General features: G+C 36.7%; 1 protein-coding gene and 1 pseudogene across 1 annotated transcript; one reads left to right on the top strand and one right to left on the bottom strand.

Annotated features, from left to right (window-relative positions):
- Positions 1-3178: 3178 nt before the first annotated feature.
- Positions 3179-11275, bottom strand: LOC113058300 (zinc finger FYVE domain-containing protein 1-like). Its single transcript, XM_026226069.1, has 11 exons — positions 11076-11275; positions 9803-10307; positions 8199-8416; positions 7015-7121; positions 6519-6627; positions 5026-5123; positions 4833-4950; positions 4581-4751; positions 4260-4449; positions 3573-3671; positions 3179-3472 (listed from the first exon to the last, which is right to left on the bottom strand). The coding sequence occupies exons 1-11, from the start codon at positions 11190-11192 to the stop codon at positions 3240-3242; spliced, it is 1965 nt and encodes a 654-aa protein (XP_026081854.1). The 5' UTR covers positions 11193-11275; the 3' UTR covers positions 3179-3239.
- Positions 11276-13385: 2110 nt separating this feature from the next.
- The window catches only part of LOC113058301 (zinc finger protein neuro-d4-like), a 43985-nt pseudogene continuing 34389 nt past the window's right edge, over positions 13386-22981 (top strand).

A 22981-nucleotide genomic window follows, 5' to 3' on the forward strand; every position in this document is an offset into this window, starting at 1 on the left:
AGCCACAGTAAGCAGAAAAACACAAGGCTTCCAGTATGAAAAAAAAAATACACTGGTGAGTATATAAGATTCTGCATCGATGCATCCACTGCAGTTTCAATTTATTTTTTGGCAACGTGCTTTGTTCCCTAAGCAGGCTATTTGCAATCCATATGTGAATTAAAATTAAACAACGACCTGAATTAAGTTTAAACCAAATGGAGAGTGTATGTCTGTCAATGCTGTTCCAGCTGAAATAATGAATGAAATGGGGATTAAGGAATTATAATAACGCTTTCTGCTGAACCGGCACGTGGTGTTGGTTTTGTCGGCCGGAGCTCAGTCCTAGCACGTGCACCTGCTGGAGGAGATGACAGCGTCCTGCAGTCAACTAATCTGTCCGTGCAAATAATGTTATGCATTTTATGAGTCTGATAAACAAGCTTATAGTGAAATATAATGATTAAGACTGCACCCAAATATCATATAACAACATAGAAGTAACAATTAACAGCCCTGCAGATCTTTTGCCTCTCTCCATTTTTTTTTAATTAAGGGAGACCGGGGCTAGTTGTGACGAAGTATATGAAACATAAAGACCAAATCTATACCGATAATATAAATCCATCTTGAATTTTAAAATTGAAGTGTTTCCTGTCATGATGAAGGTATGAGGTGTGAAATGTGTCAGCAGTGCATTACAACACTTCTTGTGCTCCAGACTGTTTTCTGGTGCACCAATCTGGAGTCAGGAAACATGGGGCTATTTTCATCCGTTCATCCTTGAATCAACCAGAGCTGGAGACTGCAGTTTTTGGCAGTGTGTTGAGTGAGTGAGGTCTACTGTCATGGTCAAAAATCATAAAAATAAAGTTTTAATATTTGTAAAAAAAACTAAAAAAAAAACTGCCACAATGTGAGAAATCCTAAATCAATGTTGACTCAGTGGGTCTCTTTCTGAGAGCAATGCTGCCTCCCTCTGCTGGTTACAGTGCAGTAGTGCATTTTTATTTTAATATTATTATATTATTTATTCATATTTTATTTTTTCAACTTAATTTTGAGTTTTTGTCATTTTATGTGCTTTATCATCATCATGATCATTTAAAATATTTCTATAAATATTTTATTTCAACTCCTCATGATTTGTAACATTTAATCATTTAAGTTCATAACTACTGATTAGCAATAACTGATTCACGGACCAAATATTGCCATTTTATGTTTAATGTTCTCGGGGCCACTTGTTTTAAAGTTTTACTGAAAATAATGTGGAATGAATAACATTTTTAACTTACATTAACAAATAATTATATAGAAATTACTGACAGATTAACTGATGAATGAACGTCGGAATCTACTAAAATGTACATTTGTGTCATCAAACATGTCTTATTACCATCAATGTTGAAAGCATTGATATAAAAAATTAAACACATTTACATTACTATTCCAAAGTTTTAAGAGTAAGATTTAAAAAGTAAATTAACACTTTTATTCAAAACTTAATTAAAATGACATGATATTTCTAATGTTACACAATACTTCTATTTCAGTATCAGAAACTGAAAAACACATTGTTGATCACTAAAAGGACTGATATAAGAGAACTGTGTCAGTTATGATCCTGACAGTCACCTGACCCCATCAGCAGCCCTGTGTGTGTGTGTGTGTGTGTGTGTTACAGTCTCCTGCAGATGTGATGAGGCAGACAGTAACGGAGGAAATGTGAGTACAGCCTCCATGATTTAAACCAGATTTCATCTATTTAAGCCCATCTAGACCTCTACAGACCTCGCGTCTGTTCACTTACAGAGCTAGAAGCCAGTCCTTTCCACTGATGTCTGTCATCTTGTGAATCAAGAGGTCAGGCTGTTTTGAAACAACTTTAATGTTCTGATTAAAAGCCAGTCAAAACAAAGATTGCAGGATTGTCAAATGCAGGTTCGCTTGTATGCAATTAAAACCATTGCTTTGGTTAAATCCCTTCATAGAAGACTACAATGTTCAATTCCAGATAAAAAATATAAAAAGCAGAATCATAAAAAAAAAACATAAACATCACAGCTAAAGGGATAGTTTATCCAAAAATGAAAACTCACCCTCATGACCCGTTCAAGACCTGTTTAAGTTTCTTTCTTCAGTTGAACACAAAAGATGATATTTTGAAGATTGTTTGTAACTAAATATATATATATATATATATATATATATATATGGAAGTGTACTATGGATACGAGGATATCATTTTCATTTTTGGGTAAATGATCTCTTTAAGAAATTCCACATGGATTCTCTCCAGTCAAATATGAATAAAGTGCCATATATAAGCCATTTTATGAGCTGTACAAACATTAGGAGTTATCCTGCTGTCATCTGCACTGAGTTTAGTGTAAGTCTGTATTAAATGTCACACACTCACCGCAAGAGTGGTTGAGATGCATCAGGCACTATAAATGATGGAGAATAATTCAGTTTTCATTATATATATGCACAGTTTGCATCTTCTGTATTAGGTTATATGGCTCTCAACTAAAGTAATAGTAAACATTAGGTAAAGTGCAGTTATTTGAGAAAAATGTGTAGTAAAGGCGAATGCAGATAAAAAACACGAGATATGAACTCAGAGGATTCAGCACATGATAAACTGCACTGCTTAACTTCACTTCTGTTCCTGGAATAAAATATTAAACTGTTTTTTGTAATTAGATTAGATGTGAAACATCTCCTACTTATCTCAAATGATAATTAACTGTGTACTAGATGTGTTCATTTTTACTGCTCTTGCTCACTGTCTTTTCGTCTGCTTTGGAGGTTATTTCTTATCTTCGGGATAGAAACATTAATATGTTTAATCAAATTAATTTACAGAAAAACACTTTTAGGAGACAGTTTGCATTCAGCACTACAGTCAATTAGCTAGAATCTATTAAAACTATTAACGGCAGTATTTTCTATTTTCCTCTTTTTAATTTCTGCAGCAAATCTCACAAAAAAAAAAAAAGGTTTATTCATCCTGCAGTCAAAAGGAAAATAAAAAATGCTTAAGACAATTAACCTATTTTTGTTTGTTTGTTTTTTCTCTATTGATTTTGAAGATGAAATATAACCCAGATATCTTCATCCTCTAACTTTGCAGCTAACGCTTTGGAGAGCCTGAGTGTTTGTCTATGCCACTGCAGTGGGTTTCATACCCCCCCCCCCCCCCCCCCAGCCGTGTTTACACTGGTTGAGGCTTGAAAACTGCTCCAGGCTGTATTTCAAAGGGAATCCCTGCGGTCAGCGCAGCCGTCACACACTCGCACAGGGTGGTCCCAGCCTCGAGACGGCACTGGCCTGGTCTTGGTCGAGCAGTTCCCACACACTCCCTGACCGCATGCCCGGCAGTGGTGCTTGTGTATGCTGGGGGTGAAGGGTTTGGCACAGCTGTGGCACTGGGTGATCTCCTGGTCTGGGATCCAATAGTCTGGTCTCGCAACTCCCTTTACTAAACCTGAAGACAGGACATGATGTAAAAAAAAACATTGCTCTGCATTGTATGTAATACAATTCTCTAGGGTTAATTCAGAGTGTTTTTAAGTGGCAACACTCACATAGAGGGTAGTCCACTGCGGTGGAGACCATATCCAGTGTTGACTGAGCTACTTCTGCCACCCTACGGGCGACTAGTGCTCGGGGTTCTGTGACAGCCACTGCAGGGGAGAGAATATAGACCATTTAAAACTGGTTTGGAAAGCACAACTCAACTCAACAACCCTGGAGAATATTGCAAAATTTTTATATTTTTTTTTACAAGACCAAACATTCTGCATGATGCATGGAAAGCAATGTGGGTCTGAAGTTGTACCCAGTTTTTGGACACAGTAGGAGCGTTTTCAACACTGATAATAATCAATGCTCCAAATCAGCATATTAAAATGATTTTAATCCAGTAAAGATTGGGGTAATGATGCTGAAAGTTCAGCTTTATAAATTACATTTGTTTTTTTAATAGAATACTGTATGATTTGTACTATGTAATTATTACATTTTCTGGCTAATTCGGGTACATTTACGGGAATGTTTTATTAATGTACAATGCCCCTGCCAACTAAAAAAAAAGTTTTATATTTATATTTTTAAATTGTAAAAATAATGCACAATATTACTGTTTTACTGTATTTTTGATCAAATAAATGCAGCCTCTGTAAGCATAAGTGAAAAAGGCTTGCCAACCCAACACCTTTGGTAGGTAAAGTAAACTTAGGAAGTGTAAGAATTCCTCCAGAATAAGTGCTCACCCTGTCCAGTGTGCTGGGGTCCTTCCTGCTGGTAACAGGCATCACAGACTCGTACAGGGGTGCCGCCCCAGCCCCTCTCGGGCACTGGCATGCTGTGAGTGGAGCAGGCCTGACAGAAACCCTCCCCACAAGCCCGACAGTGGTGTTTCCTCTCCGCCTCCTCAAACGCTCTCTTACAACCATTACATTCCTAAACAGACAAAAAAATCGATTTGACTGACATTTTGAAATCTTTTGCATGCTATGATATTCTGAAATTTGCATAAATGAGTGTAATCTGACATGGTCTTTCATCTATTCGTATAGGGCATGTCGACTCACAAGGATTTCCGAGTTGGGTTTCCAGTAGGGTGGAGCCACCCGGTCTGTGAGCCAGGCGGTGACGGCCTTAGTTGGGCCTGAGCTGTATTCTGTCACTGATTGGATTATATAAGTCATTCCATCCAAAACCCGCTGAGCTGCATTCTGATGGTCTATCTGGAAGGCATCGGTCTACAAGCACAAATACAACATTAACCACCGTGAGCATCAGTGGAGTCAGCACATGGATGGGACACAGGAAAAACAACTCACCCCCTCCCAGACATGCTTGACCTCGGGCCGCACCACACTGCTCTCTGGATCCTGGTTACCCAGCCAGTACTGTCTACTCCGGTAGATGATGCCACAACTGGGACACTCTAAAACATATCTGTAGAACAAGGTTCAGAGCTTGGACGAGGATCAGCTTCAGAGGCTGGTTTCAGTAAGAAAAACTCGTACTCACCCTGACCACGCGTACTTGGCCAGACCAAGCCATGGGTTCTCTGAAGAGGCAGAGGTTTTTGGTATGACAATCACTTCTCTTCCGCTCTCATAGCACCTCTGCATGGATAAAAGAAATGGTTTATCATCCTTTTTAATGTCTATCATCCGTCTATTACCCTATCTTTTCAGATTGAGAATCCATATAGGACAGTTTTTGCAAACGGATTAATCTGAAAACTCAATTAACAGAGAAAATAGGTGGCGAATCTCATGAACTCGAAGCACAGTTTGAATTTAAATTTAATTTTCTGACATGAAAAAAAAGGCATGTTGGCACCGCCAAAATGAATATCAATAGTGCAACAAAAATTAAACAAATAAAACAACAATAACGAATAAATTATATAAAAAATAAAAAAAACACCAAAAAAATAAAAAGATTTTACTAATCAAAATGAAAATAAAAACAAAAAAAAACTACAAACACAAGATACAAAATAATAATGATAAAAATAAAAGTAATGATTAAATTCACAATTATTTGTATAGCGCTTTTCTCGATTCTAATTTTTTCAAAGCAGCTACACAGAAGATTATAGTGTCCCTATTGTGCCACTTCTAATATTGCCTTTCATGCAGTGTGTAATGTAGCTGTATGACTGTGAATGTAAACAATTTGCAAAGTTGTGAAGCCGAAAGTGCATGATAAATAAAGTTATTGTCTCCCAAAATAAAGAATCTGCTCTAATCTACAGTCTAAACAAGTCATCGGTAACTTGAAGCAACATATTTGCATAATTCCTGCCTATGTTTTACATTGGCCGGCTGCAAACAACTTGACCCCGCCCACAAACGTCCTTTTATTGACAAGTGATGTTTATATTTTCTATTAGTGTTCAAAATACGGATCTATGGCATTGCGCTGTAGGTGGTAGACCAATCACAACAGACTGGGCCATCGGACCAATCAGAGCAGAGTAGGCTCACGGAAAGGAGGGGTTTAGAGAGACTGAATCCGATAACTTCTTTGAAGTGATTTGAGAATCACTGGAAAATTAGATGATATTAAATGCATATTTTGAGAAAACCTAAGCATTTTTGGACATTGCATGTATGTAACCCTATTAGACCCAAAACAATATTAGGAACCTTCAAAATTTAAAGTTCCTACATTATATTTAGGAGCAACTTCAATAATAATAATAATAATAATAATAATAATAATTAAACAAAAAACTTAGAAACACACAAAATTTTTTATAAAAATAAAAACTCCAGATACGACAACAACAAAAACAAATTAAGTAGTAAAAAAAAAAAAAAAAAAACTTTATTTAGCGCCCCACCTAAAAACAAAACAAACAAAAAACATATAAAAGCACAAACAAACTAAAACAAAAACTAATCAAAATGAAACAACAAAAAAAACTGAATAGACAACTAAACTAGATAATACAAAACAAAACACATTGATTTGGACCTTAAGAACTGGCCATGACTGTGAGATCTTACCTTACAAATGAGAACTTTATTGTTGTATTGGTGGGCATACTGGCATAATCCATCAGCCATGTGTGGGACCCCGTCTTTCTGGTGGTTCATGCCGTTCTTACACCGAACACTAAAGCCATGGGATTTTGAAGAGGTTAGTTATGATTCGCAAGTTCTTAAGTATTCTTTAAGAGTACGGCTCTATTAAATCACACAAACACACACACACACACAAGCTAAAACAATAACAAACGACTCGAGATCTAATTACATTCATGTGCAACTCATTTCCATATATTTGTTTTGCATGCTGAATAGAGCTCCTATTTCTTTATTAACTGCAAATCATAACATTATGAAGTGGCTCAGTGTTGATGTGATGAAATTAGAGTCTGATGTGTGACAATGCAGCAATTTTCTTAATTTATTATGCATCAAACATAACACATCTGTGCATTCAACACAACCTGCGATTAAAAAAAGGCCACAGCCTGAAGAAATGCCTGTGTGGACTTACTTGCAGCTCAGACAGACTGATGGGCAAGTGAAATATTCATCAGGAAAGAAGGAGCATATGCTGATTTTGTCATCTGAGATCTCGCCACAGAACCTGTCGCTCAAGGCCTGAGAGAGAGCAGAGCAGAGCAGAGCAGAGGAGAGGAGTCCAGTCAAGAGCATGCATACACTCACCCAGAAAAGTAGTTTAGGACACTTAAATCACACTTAAGTTCTATACTCTTTAAAAGTTTGGGATTGGTAAGATGTGTTTAAGATGTAATTTATTGGATTTAAAACATGGTAGAAACAGCCATATTGTGAAATATTATAATAATTTAAAATAATGGTTTCCTATTTTAATATATATTAAAATATTTTTTTTCCTTTGATAACTAAGGAACCATTCCACCAGGCTTTCACACGATCCTTCAGAAAACATTCTGATAAGCTTTATTAGTATTTAGTATTTATTTATTTTGTTTTCATTTTAAATTTCGTTAAAATTGTACTTTTTACTTTAGATCTAATTATTTTAGCGCATCAAGATAAACTGAATGTTTTATGGTTTTAGTTTTAATTAACTACAGTAACCCTGGTGCTCAAGAAACACTATTATCAGTGTTGAAAACAATCGTACTGCTTAATATTATTATATATTTTTTTTTTTTTTTTTTTGTTAACTGTGATATATATTTTTTTTTTTCCATTACCAGAAAGTTCCAAAGAATGTCATTTTAAATGTCATTCTGTTACTTAAAACAGAAATATTTTGAAACAACTTAAAAGCCACTATTTTGTTATTATTTAAATATTCATCAATTTAATACAATCTTTCTGAATATATGTAAATATTTATACATTTATCTGTAAAAAATAAATCATGCTTACATAAAACTTTTGAATGATAGTGTATGCTTATTTAAAGAGAGAGTCAAAAGCACCACTTTTATGGTATTTTAAGTCATTTTTGGAACTTGACAGAAGAGAGCGTCGTGAACATTCTGCGAAACTTCTCCTTTTGTGTCCCACAGAGGAAATAAACTCACACAGGTTTGAAATGAGAATGAGTAAATTATGATTACATTTTGAACTGTTAGATACAAATTATCGAACCAAATATGAAAGCTTTTCATGTCTAAATTAGTTTTTTTGGGGGGTTGGGGACACTACACACACAGAGAAAAGTCTGAGGAGCTACTGTACCTGCAGTGCACTGAACACAATGGCCGGCTGGCGTGGGGCTCGCTGGGATGTGTTGTTCACCTGCTGATTGACTATCTGCACTAACTGGGAGTAGTCTGTGGGGGGAGTGATGGTTTGGGTGCCCACGTACTGAATGGAGCTGAAGGCGTCTGTGCTCTGGCCCAAATCATGGAAGCGCTTTTGCAGCAGTGTGTCTGCTTGCCCCGGGACAGAGCCATCTGCATAAGAAAACAAGACCTTATTTCTCTAGCCTGACACACTTCATTGGACGGCACTAATTCAATCGTTTCAAAATAAAAAAAGATGAACATTTACAGACATTAAAAAGCTTTTTTTATGCGCTTTATACAACACTCTTAATGTACCATGATTTACAGTATGCTGAAGACCTGGGGTTAACCCAAGGGCATAATTATAATAGTGCAGGAGTGTGATTTGGGGACCCTGCACACCTGAGTCACCCTGCCTTGGGATTGTCCTGCTGTCTGTGTTAGATAACTAGTTGCTTAACCATAAAAAAAAAAAAAAAATTATGTTCTTTTAGACAAATGATTTAAAAAAAGCTTTTTTTCTCGAAAACCTTTCTTACTAAAACATGTTTATTGTTAAGAAATCTTTTATAGAAACAATAAGGGACCTGAAGATGCAATTTTATATTCATTTATATCTAATATCTTTATCTCTTTGTAATCTTGGTTTCATAAGATTTGAAAAACGTTTCTACCATATTAAAAAAAAAAAGTTTAATTATTAAACTTGTTCTAACCAGTAGGTAAACAGTAAAAACATATCGAAATACACTTTGAATACATGTGAGAGCACAATTAAAAAAAATATTTAACAGTATTTTTTGTATAAAATATAATGGATTATTAATTTGGTTTTTTTTCTCCAGGTTTTTTTTTTTCTGTAAAGTTGAATGCATTACATGATTTTGATTTGGAGGTGATGATTCATTTTGTAAAATGATTTATTAAAGTGTTGTAGTAGTAAAATATTTTTTTTTTCTAAAAAATAATGATAAAAGATTGTATCAGACAACTGAAGGTTTAATTTTCAAGAATTTCATTCTTTTAAAGAGGATTTTTTTTCTCATTATGTTATCAGGACAGCTCAGAAGAAATCTTAATTCAAAAATTAAAAGTATGCTCATCATGCATTTAAGTATTTGTTTGTATGCATTACATTTTTATTTATTTATTAAAATAACAGATAAAAATGATCATTTTGTCCATGGCCCATGTATTACACACTCCAATTAAATCTCTCTGAAATTTTGTCATTTGACTACATAGACAAGACATTTTTTTTAATTCTCATCACTAAGCAGACAGAAATAATAGCAGGAACGATGAAACAATCGAGCTTCAAATAAAGCCTGGTTTGAACTGACAACTTGGATTTTTCTTGTGGATTCTCCACTAGTCTGAAATTCAGGACTTTTTCAAAGACCCCCCCCCCCCCAAGTTTACACCACAATCTCTTTGCCGCAGGCTAATCATACAACAGCCTATGGCAACAACATGTATCAGGAAAATGCTGTATTCATCTTGATAAACACAGCAGGCCTTGTAAACAGTGAAAGTCTGCTTGCTCTGACTTACCCTGGCCTAGCAGCTGAGTGCGAAAGGTCTCCTGGAAAACTATAACAGCAGGTCCCAGGCTGGAGAGAGGCACGTCCAGCCCGCAGCGGCTAGACAGAGCGCGGAGCTCAGGTGTGAAGTGCTTCAGGTAAGCGGCCGACGCGCTGCCGAGGAACTGGAACATGTCGTTGTGCAGCCTCTCGGCCCGCGTGCGGTAGATGGCCACGTCCGATACGGCCAGGACCTTCAGCAGCAGACGCATCCGCCGGTTCTGTTGACTGGCGGCACCGAGCAGGCCCTCCGTGTCCAGCACGATCAGGTTCAGACGCGGCTCGTAAGCGGCCCAGATGCCCACCGTGCAGGAGGACGGAGACGGAGACGTGAGGAACACCTCCTCGCCGTCGAAGAGCACGTGATTGAGAGTGTGAGACTTGCCATCGCCCGTGTTGCCAAAGATGGACAGCACTTTGACTCCTTGAGCGGCGCTGCAGCCCAACTTCTGCAAAAACTGAGCTTCATTCTTCACCTGAGAGAGAAAGAGTACAAGAGAGATCAAGTTTACAGAAACTGTCACACTATCTACATGACTGTCTATCTATCTATCTGTCTGTCTGTCTATCAATCAGTATGTCTGTCTGCCTACATGTGTAATCGGATGCAAATTCAAAATGAGTTTGCAGAATTGTGTGTTAATGGTTTCTCTTGGACGCTTGTCCTACCTGTCTGTCTGATTATGTGTCTATCACCATTTGTAAGGATCTTAAAGCGACCGATCACCCAAAAATCACAATCATTATGCTATCGTGAATGAGTCACCCAGCCTTTTGTGTTCCACTGAAGAAATAAAGTCATATGGGTTTGAAACAACAAAAGACTAAGTGCATAATAAAGCTTAATTTAAGGGTCTCTAAACTCTCTAACTCTTTATTAAGACTGTCAAGCTAATAGGTAATATAATACTACCAAAGTACATCAGAATAACACGTTAAAGCCATGACATGAATGTACGTGACAAAAAGAGACCCGAACAACACAAACCCTTGATATAATCAATGGCTAAAGATCACATGTCAGTGAGAACCCTAAATGTTGTCAAAAGACAGCTCTTCCGTGTGATTAACTTATACTATCAGTTCAGGCTTGGTTCATCGGTGTATTATTTATTTTACACACTCTATAATTAGTTACCAGCCTGCTCGTGAATTGACAAACACCTATCAAAACAAACCAAGACAAAGCATGTGCTGTTTACCTAATAGCGCGAAAGCTAACACAGAAGCTAACAAAAACAAACCTGCAAGCTTTCGTTTTCGTCCACCAGGAGAAAACTCCGTTCGTTTTCCTTCTCCTCGTCTATTTTAACAGGCCCGAGAGAAATCTCTTCCATATCTTTCGGTAGCATTTCAGACATAGTGATTTAAAACCATCACACCTCTCTGGAAAGCTAGTTGGACTACAACTGTCCCAGGACTACAGTGCTACTGCTGTGCTGAACTCAAGAGGGCGCTGTTGCTACTCTTTCAGCCGCTCTCATACTATTGGCTTTCATTGTGGATTATTCAGTATTTTGCCGTCCTCTAGTGGCTTTTCTGTCGCTATTCTCTCAGCAGTCTTTGTGTGCAAAATACAGAAGTTTGTCCAGGTCAATAAAAACAAGTCACCATGATACGAAGCTCTCACATTTAATCATTATTGTATGATTAAAAAAATCTAAGTTTTGTAAAACTGGTAAAAACTTAACTGGTAATTGCACACATAATATAACTAATGTTTCATTTTAGTTAACGAATTGATTGCAGTTCAATATCTTAAATTGAAGATTAGCTCAACTCTAAAATCCCCTAAAACTGCACCAATTCGGCAGTGTTCCCTTATGAATTAACAGGACATTTGGGTTCAGAGCCATTTCATAGAGCTTGCTAAGGTTCATTAAATATTTGTTAGCAAGGATCTATAAATATCACATGTCACAGAATGCCTTCAAAGTGGCGCCACTGCAGTTAACTGGACTGAAGAGGTATTTGTAGCAGTTTAATTTCTATCGGAGGTCAGTCTGGCTGATATTTGACAATATACTTTTCTTATTGCATAAGCAGATCAAAACACATGGGGGAATTGCTTTGTATATATTGTCTACTAGCTAATATTACGGGTGTTTAGTATGTTTTAAGGCCAGGCTGTAGAAAAACTTTTAAAAGAAATAGAAAAAAAAAATTATTTTAATGAAAATAATAATTAAAAAAATGCTTTAGATGATTAAGAAGGTGAAAAATATTATAAGCTCAGTAGGCCTATAACGTTAAACACAACAGAAGTCGATGGATATTATGTTTTGACATTATACACATACAGCACATATAATATATACATACATATACATACAGTACAGACCAAAAGTTTGGAAACATTACTATTTTTTGAAAGAAGTTTCTTCTGCTCATCAAGCCTGCATTTATTTGATCAAAAATACAGAAAAAACAGTAATATTGTGAAATATTATTACAAATTAAAATAAAAGTTTTCTATTTGAATATACTTAAAAAAAATTTTATTCCTGTGATGCAAAGCTGAATTTTCAGCATCATTACTCCAGCCTTCAGTGTGTAACATCCAGACTCATGATCATTTAGAAATCATTCTAATATTCTGATTTATTATGAGTGTTGGAAACAGTCCTGCTGTCTAATAGATTTGACAAATAAAAGGTTAAAAAGAACTGACTTTATATATATAAAAAAAATCATAATAATGTATAAAGTATTGATTTTATTTAAAAAGAAGAAAAAAAAAATGCTGACCCCAAATTACTGACCAGTAGTGTATATTGTTATTATATCGCTATTAAGCAGCAGAACTGTTTCCAACTTTGATAATGATTCATCATATTAGAATGATTTCTAAAGGATCATGTGATAATGATCCTAAAATATCAGCTTTGCATCAAAGAAATAAATGATAATTGAAAGTATAATAAATGTAATTATTTTAAATTGTAATAATATATCACAATATTACATTTTATTCTGTATTTTTTATCAAATAAATGCAGGCTTGATGAGCAGAAGAAACTTCTTTCAAAAACATTAAAAATAGTAATGTTTCCAAACTTTTGGTCTGTACTGTATATATATATATATATATATATATATATATATATATATATATATATATATATATATATATATATATGAGAATAAAGCTATGTATGTAATAATAATTTTGACAACTTCCTAACGAAACATGTTCGGATTATCTCTAATATATTAAAAAATATAATATATGCATACTAAGAAAATAAATATTGACTTCATCGCTCTTCATGAGTGCCTATCACTCTCAAAAAAATATTTCCAATTCTCTACGAATCAAAGAAGCTACCAACACGAGAGCAAAAATATTAATACTGACAGACAGTCCAGCAATCCAACCTTGACTTTACAGTAGATGTTTTGGCTTGCCCAAACAAAATCAAGGCGGGACTAGTATACAGTTAACCGCAGTGCATTGTGCTATTTGTAGTACACGCGCGTCTGACCCTTAAAGCCATCAAGGGATTAAAAACTACATTTCCCGGCACTCACCGTCAGCCAGCCGTGCTCCCATTGGCTGGCCGATCCAGCCGCAGCCCCAGAGAATGAATGAAATTGAAATTGCTGCTATATTACATGTACAATACCGGGGATCTGCAGTCTTACATTGTATCATTCTATATCAAAATGGCCACAGTGGTCCAAAATCCTCTGAAATCGTAAGTAAAAAAATATTTATATTTTCATGCTTCATGGAATACATGTCATGCAACAAACAGCGTTTTTTTTCTAATTCACAAATTAGACAAACATCTTTAACAGTATTAAATGCCGGCGATTTTTAAACTACGAATGCATGTTGAAATGCAATAAATAATACTGCACGCGGCGACATTTTGTCATCTGGGCAAATATGGCATGTTATAAAGTGCAGAGTCTCGGGTGTCATTTCTGCATATGCACAGTGATGATATGGAGGAATGTGGAGAATGTTGACCCGGCGTCCCTGGTCAGTATTGATCACTGGGAACTTACAGCTGTTGGTGCTGGAATCGGGAGAGTTCACTGGTCTCCGAGTCTCGAGATAAACGACTTGAACCTTTTTGTTTTTACATAAGATAATGGGGAAACAAAAATGAACTGGCATGCTGTCTATCACAGGATTTAGGTGCAAAGCTGACAGAATTGGAAAATGTTATAGTTAAGAGCGGGTTTTCAGTGGTTACATTGCACGCGCTGATCACACACATTCGGTTGTACAAATTACAAGCATCGTGGAAATTAATTCTTTATGTTATTTCAGAAGCAAGAACATGTTTATTAAACATGGCATTTTAGTGGCGTGTAACATCTGATCTCTCTTATGCGCCGTTGCAGCAGTGCACATTCTGTGAAGAATTCTGTGCACATTCTGTGAAGTTTCCATTAGATTCCTTTGTGCACGCTGACACATTTTTTTCGGCGTTCGGCACGCAGACGCCACACGGGCTCAGTGCCAAAAATTGCTTTACATTCGTCTGCTAGAGACGACGGAGACCTTCCGAATGGGGAGACATGTTTGTGTTTGGCATGATTATGTGAGTGTAGCTTTTACATCTGATGTAGGGGACATTGCACCTGTGCCGGGGTTTTAACCCGGAGGTTGCATCTCTCTCCTGTAGGCTAACAACCACAACTGGCCACCTGGACCCAGCAAGCTTGAAACGTCTCCACAACGTTGCATTTTGGTTGCAGCTGCTGATAACCTCCCAATAGAGCGGTTTAAAACGTTCTCCAAAAAAAAAAAAAAAAAAAAATTATAATAATAATAAGAATATATATATATATATATATATATATATATATATATATATATATATATATATATATAGTGAAATTATACATTATCTGTCTCATTTTTTAACTTAAATGGATTGTCTAATCTGTGACTACACTGGACACTGCTGCCAAACATTTGACTACATCAATTATTCATTATTATCCATATTATTTTTGCTTTGTGAATGGAAGTTCATAGTCAGAGAGGAGGCAGGGTTTTATGAGGTAATGAACTCTTACCTTATGACAAGTTATAGCATTTGAATAACTTAAAATGTATATATAAGGAAAAAAACAAACAAACAAACGAGAGTAATATCGGTGAAATAACATTCATCAGTTGGTTACCATTGCGCTACAATACAGCTTACTCAAATTTAAACGAACAGTTTCGACAATTTGAATTCAGTCAAGTATTTCGTAAAAACATGTATTCAGACTTGAGAAATTAAGTGTGTGTGGACATATGTGCAGCAAATATAGCTTACTCCGTGCCTCACATGACCTTTCTGAAGCAATTGGCGTAACCAACGCTGGGAGAGTTAATAGTTAAATAAATACTGTAATAAATGTATTATTACTTAGTTAGTGCATTAACCAACGGGACCTAATTTTAAAGTGTTATACGATTGTACATTAATACTGTAGCCATTAAGTGATTGATTAACCTCAGTGGCACTAACACTTTTCTGTAGCGGTGAACTTTGTTGTTGACTGTGGACGGATGCTTTTATTCATATTCAAGATCAGGTGTGCTTCTCGGTGCATTTGAGATATTTGCATGAGAAACATGAATGAACAGAAAGAGGGGTTTCACTCAGCGTCTGAATTACTGTGATGTTTTACTCTTCAAAGAACCCAGTTAAAGAGATATCAGTTGAGGAGCCAAGCCAACGTCCATTACTGGCTTTTATAAATCACTCATTTTTCAGAGATGGTGTTTAAATTATGCCTGCCTTGATTGCTGATTATCTGCTAACTGGCATGCCTTCACCAAATTGATGGCATTTCATTGGGAATCTTTGGATTAGTTGTGTATTTCTCTTTGTTCAGTCTCTTTTGCTCCACTTGGAAATCACATCTCTCTAGTTATTACACAGGTTCACTTACTGTCTCTATTTATCCTCTATTTTCGGCTAACTCTTTCAGTCTGCTAAAGTGATGGTGTCCTGTCTCTTCCAGTCATCTGCTAGGATTCAGACTTCTTGGATAGTTATTACACTTTGCCTCGCTGATCTCTATAATTCTTCACACTGTTGCTCTTAATCTGAAGACCCTTCCTCCCAGTCTCTAGACTCAGGCCCTTTTTAATGTTTGTTTGCATTAGCGGCCGCAATTCTATAAAGTCATTTCTCTTCTTCTGAGACTGGTGGGCTGTTCTCTTCATTGCACTCACTCACTCATTTTTCTTTTCCGGAGAGACTCTCTTTGTCTTCAAGAGGAGAGAGAGAGACACAGATAGGTATTTTTAGCTCTATGACCTATTTCTCCAAAGCTACCTAACTCACTGTCAGTCATCACACTGTTGCGCAGGCATCTTATAGTGGGCTGCAAGCATCTATAGTCTATATGTAGTGTTCTGTGCTGTTGCACTTCAACTTAAGAGTTGTTTAGAAGGGTAGAGGAGCATGATGGTGTCCTCACTTTCACTCTTTTTTCACCTTGTGGGAAGATCGTCAGATGTGGACTGAAGAAGACCGAGGGAGGGTGTCGCTTCCTGATGACTCAGTCTCATCAGTGTGAACATCTGAGGAAAGTAGTTTGGAGAATATACATGCAAAAATATCTGGACATTAGAATTGGACAATTCATGAAATTTCACAAAAAAAAAATGTTTTTTTTTGTCATGATACTATATTAATACATCATGAATCATTATTTTATATTTTTATAATAAATGTTTTTTTAATTTGCAAGAAGCCAAGAGATGTGAGATGTAACACTGATTAATATGCCAATATTGGGCAATGAAATTATCGTTATTGATATTATCCATGTTGCCAGTTTACAAAAGTGTTTATTTGGCTTTTTGTCTGTTTTTTTTTTGTTTGTTTTTTTCGTAACGTGTCAATAGGAGCCCTGCCTGTTAAGTGTTAGACCCCCAACAAAAATCCCATCAATCTGCAGTTCTGGACTATTCATCAGCTGGTCCTAGCCAATCATATCTGTCGATTTAATGAACGCAGTGGCCAATCAGAGGTGGTTAAGTTACAATCCACTCAAAACACAGGTGTTCTGTTCAGTGATGCTGAGTTCTACACGTACACGTGCCACTTGCCATTATGTTTCGTATTCTACATCAGTTAACTAAGGGAAGGTGAAGCAGGTGCTTGCTCATTGAAATATGCACGTGTCAACATGTGCATACGAGTCAACAAATATATATATGTATAGTGTTTTTTTTTTTTTTTTTTTTTTTTTTACTGTGCAGCATACATTAAAATACTTGGGGATTTTTTTTTCAATCATTTAACATAGTATTAATTGGAAAAATTCGTACTTTCGGTTAATGTTTAAATGGTCAATATATGTGCATCCCTATTCTGAACCTTAAGAATGGTTTGTGTCCTTCTATCAGTGTAAGTCTATGGGATTTTTCCCATCATCTGTCTGGTGAAAATTGCTAGTCCTGTGACTTTGAAAAGTAATATCACACCTCTCCTCAACAAAGCCACTCTTTTTGAGGTATCTTCTTCTTAAAAAAAGCATTGTTTGATTGAGAATGACTTTGTTTTTTTGATCTCACTGATATGTTGGACTGGTGGTCTGCACGGTTTTACGGCAATCAGAGGCTGGCCTGAAAGGAGATCGCCAATAGTGCAGTGCTTTAAACAAATAATGATTGTGCCTAGTGCTGCCTTTAACAGATTATAGTAGTATAGTGTTCTATATCCCTCACTCCTTTTGCATTGAAAGGTGGACATCTGCATCCATCAAGGAGTCAACATCAAATGTCCACTGCATTTTCTAGTATCTAGAACTTGCATGGTCATGGGCATCTTCGGCCCTGTAAGACTGTGTGTACGCTATGCTGAGCGCTAGTGTGTGACAGAATGAATCAGAACATGCATTTGCAGCAGAAGAGCAGTACATGGCATGGTCCGTTGCTAAACGTGGGTCCATCAGATGAGATTTATAGCTGTTCTTCTTTCTCCGTTATTAGGTAGATAGATCCTCTCTCCAGATTTCAGATATTATTAAAGTGCAGAGGGTCGAAATATTCATCTCTCTACAAGACAAACTGTCCCACTAGATATTTTCACTGGAGATCCAAAGGAATACTCGTTTAAGGGAAACTATAAATTGTCAGAGAGGGAAACATAAAGGCTTCAATATGATCTGTGAAGAGCATCCCGCAAGTAGTGCAAAGTGGAGGGCAGTTTCCAGAGTATACAGTGTGTGAACACTCACAAATGAGGTGATAGGTCCCCAAATATGTATTTTATGCAGTGTGAATGTGATATATGTTATAAAAAATAATAAGCACTGGGATTTTGCCCAACTAAAATAACCGTACAAGTGCACCTGTAAGCATCCCTGTCAGTCCTGCAGTCTTTTCAAGCAGTTTACATGCGGCAGGACATCAGGTCCATGTTACACCACAGGAAACGATTTATGTGAACACATAGCCTGTGCCAGCAAACACAGCAGGGCAATTCAATATAGCAGACAAATGCCTCTGAGGATATATGGTTCTCTACTGCATTGAAGGATCTTGGGTGTTTGCAAGCATTGCGGTCCATGGTTAATGCAGGTGTCTTCAGCAGACAATCTCTGAAAATTCACTGAGCATCTTCAGTATTAACACTTTTGGCGAGTACATTTCAAATAGCTCATTTGGTTCTGCATACAAATGAGATGTTTTGACACTTTTTAAAACTGAAACTCCTCTCCAAGGTGATGCTGATGAATATGGAACTAATTTCATGCTGCTTTGTGCATCCTTGGCTTCGCGCTTGGTGAACTAGGATGAATTCTTCACCGATAGTGGTTGAGAGGAAAACCATAAACGTACATTTCATAGGAACTGTGAAAAAATCATCTAAGCTGGTAGATCTAAATACCAACATTTTGCAGCACTTGGTGAAATTTTAAACGGAAGCAAGAAAGTCAAGAAAAATGCATCTTTATTGTCCATCTCCATCTCTGGAGGAATAATTGCTTAATTTTAAAATATTGTCTTCTCTTTTTGGCAGCTGTGTAAAATATGAATAGATTTAATGCATCTAATTTAAATGCTAAAACAACATTACTATTGTACATTTTGGTAAATTGGTAACTAATTCTTATTTGTATGATTTGATTTGTTTGTACAATCACAGCTCACACCCTGCTGACTTAGATTTAGACCTTTATGCTTACTTTTCCCTAAAAATCATATGCTTCCATAAAAATTGCATCATATGAAATGGCCAGCTTGTAAAAAAAAATGTTTTCAGAGATCTGGGCTGCGTTTTCCAAAAGCATCTAAGTAGATCGTAGCTCCATCGCCACCAATGTACGATCACCTCACATCAAATACACACAATGCATTTGAGAAATGCAGTGCTGGCTGATAAATAATATGTAAAATATGAATTTTTATTAAAGCAAGTTTGTATACACTGCATTTCCATTAATTAGGCGAATTTTCATTTCATTCCAACTTGGAGTAATATAGGAACACAGGAGCATCTCATATATAGCAAACTTGTTTTTTTTGCAACATCTGGTTAACGGAAGTTCAACGGAAAAAGAATGTGTCAGCACTTGCGAAATTTTTATGATGATTAGCATTTACATCAGCTGAATGGTTACATGTAATGCTCTGAACTCTAAATCCGTGACAGAACAGATTTAAAACAGACACGACAAGTTCAATTTATACTGATATTACTATTTCTTTCTTGTTCTGGGACTAGGGATGTCAAATTTCGATTATTTCCATGATCGATCGTCGTTTAAATTAACGATCAATTAATCGATTAATCGTTAACCATAATACTGCAAAATGCGTCTATTGCAGGCACGCAGTCAGCGGTGTTACAGGATGTGCAAAAGCCACACACACACACACACAAAACGCTTTCTCACTTGAATTAAAGAGGTTTTAGTCTGAATAAAATGCTAGTAGCAGGATTATAAAATGAATAGATGCGATTATGATCATTTGATAAAATGAAGAGAGCGCGCCATACTTTTGAGGTCATTTTACTTTGTTGACAGTTTCCAATCCCGCACGGAGAACGCTGAACGCGCCTCTTTAAATGGTTTTGTGGTGCTCGTTGTTGTATTTTAAAGCACAATGAGTATTTTAAAGCACGCGTGATACTGCGCTGCACATTAAGTGAACTACATCGGTGCTGCTGCACCAAAACACAGTTGCTCACATTAATTTGATCCTGCTGGATTCTGTCCTAGAAAATGCAGATTTTTAAAAATCCAGCAAACAGCGCATTAGATCGTGACAGTGCATGCGTGCAGACGAGGATGAGCGAGCGCGGCTTTGGCTAGATTTATTTGGAGGTTATTGCTCATGTCTCATTCGGCACAAATCTTAATGTTTCCATATTCGCAATGTATTTGAATGTTAAACTATTATTTATAATGTAAACTAGGCTTGTACTTAACACGCATTCGCATATAGACGGAAAAGATGATCCTCTTCATATGAGCAAAAACGTCCTTGGCATAACAGCAGAGTGGACCGGTATACTACGGTCTATTTAAACTGACCAGTGTAACCTTTTAATGTTTAGTTGACATTTTATTTTGATAATGAACAGACTGCGATGTAAGTTTGAATCGCTAGAATATACGTGTGCAGCAGGCTCCGGGGCGATCGAAACAGCTGAGACATTAAAAAAAATATATATTTTCTGCAAAAGTGTTTACTTTCATTTGTGCACACTCACAATAAAAACAGAAGATTTGTGCTCTTGTAAAATAAAGCAAACAAACAGAATGCGTTGTCATCCTTTTTTTTTTTTTGTGAACTTATGGAGCGCCCACACTTCTGTTTTAAATCCGTTAATCTTAATTAGCCTATTTAAGTCGGATATATTTCGCATAGCCTATTTAAAACTTAGTAGGCTATAAATTTTCCTTAAAGCATCCCATTTTGTCCCAGGGCTTAGAACCTGTGCCCTAGTCAGGTCCATGCAGAAACTTGTGAACGATGCTCGGCGTCACCGTTTAGTGACAGCAGTGAATGCTCCAGGAATGTGTCGGTCACAGCGCCTATTAATCGCTGTTTTGAATCCAGCAATTATTTATTTAGAAATGATAAGATCTGATTATGACAAGTGTGGTATAAAAGCTTTGTTTATTAGAGGAATAATAGGTTAACTGGAAAATGTTAGATCGCGACCATGCTTTTGGACCCCATAGTCTTCTTTTACGCGGCTTTGTTCTGGTTTGCCGGTTGGTCACGAATTTCCACAAATTCAGTATATTTAGGCATTGTTTCTTTTCCTAAATCTTCATAGTCTAACCCTCTAATTTCCCAGGTTTATTTTATTATCTTTCGCTTTTAATAACTGTTTTCGCATCTCTTACTGTGGTAAACATGGGAAGGGAAATTAAAGATTTCATGAATTAAGAATTCGTTCGATTTATTAATTTGTTCCCTTATTTCACTTAAATCATGGGTTATTTAGGGAACAAAATTAATGAAACATGGACAATTGCCACATTAATAATTCGTAGGAATGAATTAACAAGTTGTAGGAATGAATAGACTACCTGTCCTGTCACTGTGTCCCGCAGCCCTGCAAAGCGCACGATATAAAACAGTTATCTGATTAAATGATTAGTAACTACATTTCTATTGCATTTAATGTTGAAGAACTTTTATGTTGTTTCTATTTTAATGTACTTTAAAGTTTAAATCACATTAAAAGCTTAATTTGTACATTGTGAATGAATGATGATGCTTTTATATATCGTCACCATCACTCACAGCCGCTCGCACGTGTTGAGTGCGCATGAGCCGCACGCAGCCCAACATTGAATCGGTTAACCGACCATCGATAGCCTTAATCGATTGCATCTCTTATCGACAATTAATCGATCATCGATTAATCGTTGACATCCCTATCTGGGACCATTCGTTACTTGCACGTTAAGGGGGCGTTTACACAAAACCATTTTCAAGTAGAACTGGAAAAGTTTTTATGCATTTGGGCTGTTCATTTACACAACATTGGTGTTTTGGGCACCTGAAAACGCAAACTTTTGAAAACGTGTTTCAGAATGTATTTTTTTTTAAACGATACCCGTAACGTCTCAATGTAAACTACAAAAACGCAAACCGAAAACTGTGCACATGCATATTACGTGTTCAGTCTATAGCAATGTGTTTGTGCGCGGTAGCTGTTCTTCACAAAGTGACATCGCCAACTACTGGCCTGGCATGCATAATACAGAAACTTTACTCGTGTTCACGGGTCTGTGGAAATGGGGATTGCTTTGACAGTGGTGTCGTCTCTATGCAAAACTTGCAAAGGCAAAACTTTTCTGTTTTTACTAAAATCACTGTTGTGTAAACATGCTCTTATTCTTAGAATACTGGCTAGCCACTGTCCAACGTAATCAACATGCACTTTCTTTTAAGTCGATGAGATTCATAAGTGTTTTTGTAACAGTTGGCCTCTGCTAATGCAGGGCTGGGGTTTGACTATGCATCTGTTCATGTGCTGCAGTTCATTCAGTCCTCAGTAAGCTAGTCTTCAGCAGGCTGGAGGAAATGCACCAGCACATCTGTAGAGGAAGAGAGGCAGATGAAGAAAGAAATGAGATAAATCATTTGACTGGGTTGTCTAGTGAAAAAGAAGAGGGAGGGGTAGCGGGGCGGATGACGAAAAGGGAGAGGTGCTCGAGGAGGTTGCTTTTGCGAAGTGTAATCTACAGTACTGATGGGGGATGGGCATGCCAATATCCTCTTTTAACAGTCCTAAGCTCATGGAAATACTGTGGGCCACATCAACATATTAGTCAGCCTCCACCATCAGTGGCACCAGCCACAGCAATTCAGCATGGTTACAAGTCCTTTACACCCACATGTGCCACTAGGATCCACTTATAAAAAAAGTACAATAGTGTTCTCTGAAGTACCCAGGACTGCTGGTTTGAATATGAAAACGTTCAGTCCATGGGATTAGTATCTGGTACTGCTGCATTGCTTTTTTGGTTAGTAGAATTTAAGCTTATGTGAAGATAGCAGATTTTTAATTATTGTCCGGCAGATTCCATGAATATGGTACACTTTATGACTTATAAAACAAGCTTTCAAGGCCCAAATCCCTTTTTTTTTTTAAAGAGCTATGTTAAACTATTATCTAACAAAGCCTAGCATGAAAGACCTAGCCTAAAG

Source organism: Carassius auratus, chromosome 40 (genome assembly GCF_003368295.1).
Source record: "Carassius auratus strain Wakin chromosome 40, ASM336829v1, whole genome shotgun sequence".
Taxonomy (NCBI): domain Eukaryota; kingdom Metazoa; phylum Chordata; class Actinopteri; order Cypriniformes; family Cyprinidae; genus Carassius; species Carassius auratus.

Bases quoted from the DNA above. Each gene is read 5' to 3' on its own strand.
- LOC113058300 (XM_026226069.1), bottom strand. From the start codon at position 11,192: ATGTCTGAAATGCTACCGAAAGATATGGAAGAGATTTCTCTCGGGCCT. The intron at 6,628-7,014 runs GTAAGTCCACAC...CCATGGCTTTAG, and splicing joins TCAGTCTGTCTGAGCTGCAA to TGTTCGGTGTAAGAACGGCA. The intron at 5,124-6,518 runs GTAAGATCTCAC...TTATCCATGCAG, and splicing joins ATAAAGTTCTCATTTGTAAG to AGGTGCTATGAGAGCGGAAG.